Genomic DNA, 3,551 nt, shown 5'->3' with positions numbered 1-3,551 from the left:
AGAAGAATGGCATTTACGCTAATATTAGTCTGTTTCTTTCTTATTCTGAGGTCATCGTAGCCACCAGATCCAGTCTGTATCCAGATCAGATGGTCACTGCAGTCACCCGGATCCAGTACATATTCAGACCAGATGGTGGATCAGCACCTAGAGAGGACCTCTACAGCCCTGAATGTCAGCGGAGTTCAGGACAACTAGATGAGCCCCAGAGACAGATCCCCAGTGAAGACCTTGTCTCCTAGATGGCCACCGGGACAAGACCACAGGAAACAGTTGAGTCCTCTGCACAATCTGACTTTGCTGCGGCATGGATCAACCTGCTGGTTTCGTCTGATCAGAGGAGAACTGGCCTCTCGACTGAGCCTGGTTTCTCCCAAGGTTTTTTCTCCATTCTGTCACCGATGGGAGTTTTGGTTCCTCTGGCTTGCTTAGTTGGGGACACTTAATATCCAGCAATCTCGTCGACTTGATTTACTATTTAAACTGAACTGAGCTGGATGATGAAATCACTGAATTCAACGATGAACTGCCTTTAACTGAAAATTGAGTGTTTACTATTATCCTTTTGCATTATTGACACACTATTTTCCTATTTGATACTGTAAAGCTGCTTTGAGACAATCTGTATTATTAAAAGCGCTATATAAATAAAGGTGACTTCACTTGACTTGATCATAGTTTAACCGTTATTTATATAGTATTTGTAGTAAAAATAGGCTACATAGTAAAAAACATGGTTACTACACATTTACTATAATAAAAATCATGGTTATTTTCTTAAGGGGTTTGTATTTGTGTATTCTTTCTTTCTTTTTTTTCTTTTCTTTTTTGCAACTGTATTGCCTTAATGGTTTGATGTTTTGTACTGTTTAATAAAAAAAGAAATCAAAAAGATTCGCGAACCCACTCCATAGTCCCTATCTTTATCAAATGCTTCGCGATTCGCGATCCGATTGGAGCGCTTCGAAACAGTGAATCATTTTGTGATGCAATGTTTTAACTGATTCGGAGTTTGGAAAAGCTCCGTTTCACCAATCACTATATGTGCTTTTTAAAATCATTACAAGTGATTTCGAAATTGGAAAATGAATGGAGCAGAGGTTCACCTCCACTCCATCAAAAAAGTTATGGGACACTATTAAAGCGATGACAAATATGAACACTAGACATAAGCACCTCTGTACAAATAATGATTTAGAGAAGGCAAATGAATTAAATGAGTTCTATCTCAGATTTGATACACAGGATTATACTCAGGAAGGCATGCACTTTCCGGAGACTTTTGTAAGCGAGGATACTTCAGAGTGAAAACTGACCCTCAGAAGGTTTGTTTATTTTTTAATCAAATTAATACTAGAAAGTCCACAGGACCTGATGGTATTTCGGCTGCTCTTTTAAAATCATGTGCAGAGGAGCTTACCACTGCATGGTGCTGTTTTTCAACGATCTGTGGATTGTCATACTGTCCCTGATATTTACAACTACCAAAGATATCTTGTCCAGTGGACAGTATAGGCCAATAGCCTTGACATCATGTGTTATGAAGTGTTTTGAGAGTTATATTATGTCCTCGCTAAAGACAGAGGTAAAACCTGTTTTAGATCCACTCCAGTTCACCTACAGACAAGGCCGCGGTACAGTGGACGCTATTAATAACATAACTTATGCTATTGTGAAACATCTTGAGAGTCCAAAGGCCTATGCACGGTTGTTATTCGTTGATTTTAGTTTGGCTTTTGATACAATTAAACCCCATTGTTTGATAAAAAAATTGGGGCAGTTGGGTGTAAATCCATTTTTACTCAAATGGTATCATTCGTTTTTAACTAATCGAAGGCAGCAGGTCAAGGTTAACCACAGTATATCAGAGGTTAGAAGGACAAGTACAGGAGTTCCACAAGGCTGTGTCAGCGCCCCAATTCTTTTTACATTGTATTCAAATTAATGCACAAGTCATGATCCCAGTAACCTCATAATAAAATACTCAGATGATACAGCTCTGCTAAGCCTCTTGTATAATGATACTAATCCATCAGTATATTATTCAGAGGTAGACAGATTTGTGAAGTGGTGTGACCTAAATCATCTTATTATAAATATCAAAAAAACTGAGTATATGGTCTTTGACCCAAAGTCAACTGGTAACCACTCACCCATATATTTATTCACGAGGAACCCTTTAAACAAGTGTGCTCGTATAAATACCTGTGCGTTTATATGGATAATTTACTCACCTGGGGACCCCATGTAGATAGTATTTGTTCTTGTGCACAGCAGAGATTATACTTTATACGAAGGCTGAGAGTTTATGGGGTCCAGCAGAAAGTAATGTATTTATTTTACCAGGCTGTAATTGGAAGTGTACTACATTATGGTTATACTGTGTGATTTGGAAACATTACAGTTAAATCTAAAGCCAAACTGGCACGTCTGGTAAAGACGGCTATGGGAATTATAGGGAAAAGAGAATATCAAACATTGAAATCATCTTATGAGCAGTCTGTTCTTAAGGAAGTCACTAAGAAACTATCTGACTCCTCACATAGCTTATAGTCTGAGTATGAGTTGCTGCCTTCTGGTAGACGATACAGGCTGCCTGTGTGCAGATACAACCGTTTTAAGAAATCTTTTGTACCTACGTCAATCAGACTTTTAAACATGTAATTTATTTATGTTACTCCTTGTTGGTTATGGGTGTTATTGTGGCTTGGAATGTGTTGTGCTTATGTGGATTTTTTATTATGCAATGTAATGTTGATCAGTGTATGTGTATGCGGGCTCCAGGGTCCAAGACAAATTTCCCCATTGGGGACAATAAAGTGTATTGAATTGAATTTATGACATTAACTGAAATAAGCGAAAAAAGCGTGATGTTTACAAATAAAATATCCATATTTCCATTCCAAAGATAACATCCAACATAAATCTATGAACATATTCAGGTGAGGTAACTGACATGTCCCTGCCAAATTCTACACCTTTGATTTTTGTAATGAAAAAGCATGTCTAATTAAAAAATTAATTTAATAATTTATGAAATGTTTAACAAAAATGACATTTTTAGGGCCATATGAAATCAGTTTTATTTTTTCCCCAAATTCAGAATTTTCAATTCATTTTAATTACATTTTAATAATTTAAAACAAATAATGATTAATTGATAAGACGATTAATGAATAATTCATAAAACAACAATTTATTAAATTTTTTATGATAATAGTGTCATATGAAATGTTTTATTTTTTCAGAAATTCTGAAATATTAGTTGAGTGACTCTCTGGAGATGAAGTTCATGTGCTCATGAAATAAAAACTGGCCAGAGGTCAGGTTGAAAGGTCAGAGGTCAGAGGTTGTGACTGACCTGTCCTGGTGGGAGGCCATTTGCTGGAGCTCATGAGTCGCCTCATGGTCTCGTATCTGCTGTCGCAGGTGTGTTTACTGAAGCAGTACCAGCCACCTGAACAACACAAACACACACCGTCAGATCACACACACAAACTCACATTCACGCTCACTCTCACTCACACACACTCTCTCTCACACACACACAC

The 3,551-nt window shown here is 37.3% G+C and overlaps 1 protein-coding gene across 1 annotated transcript in view; it reads right to left on the bottom strand.

Moving 5' to 3' along the window:
- Nucleotides 1-3,551, bottom strand: part of notum1b (notum, palmitoleoyl-protein carboxylesterase b) — a 20,041-nt gene that overhangs the window by 9,693 nt on the left and 6,797 nt on the right. Inside the window, exon 3 of the mRNA XM_016544550.1 lies at nt 3,362-3,457. Coding sequence (XP_016400036.1) covers nt 3,362-3,457 — 96 coding nt within the window. The remainder of the gene's footprint in view (nt 1-3,361; nt 3,458-3,551) is intronic.

The sequence above is a fragment of the Sinocyclocheilus rhinocerous genome, unplaced genomic scaffold (assembly GCF_001515625.1).
Source record: "Sinocyclocheilus rhinocerous isolate Xijiao unplaced genomic scaffold, SAMN03320098_v1.1 scaffold2235, whole genome shotgun sequence".
Taxonomy (NCBI): Eukaryota; Metazoa; Chordata; class Actinopteri; order Cypriniformes; family Cyprinidae; genus Sinocyclocheilus; species Sinocyclocheilus rhinocerous.
This window is presented reverse-complemented; position numbering and strand designations above follow the sequence as displayed.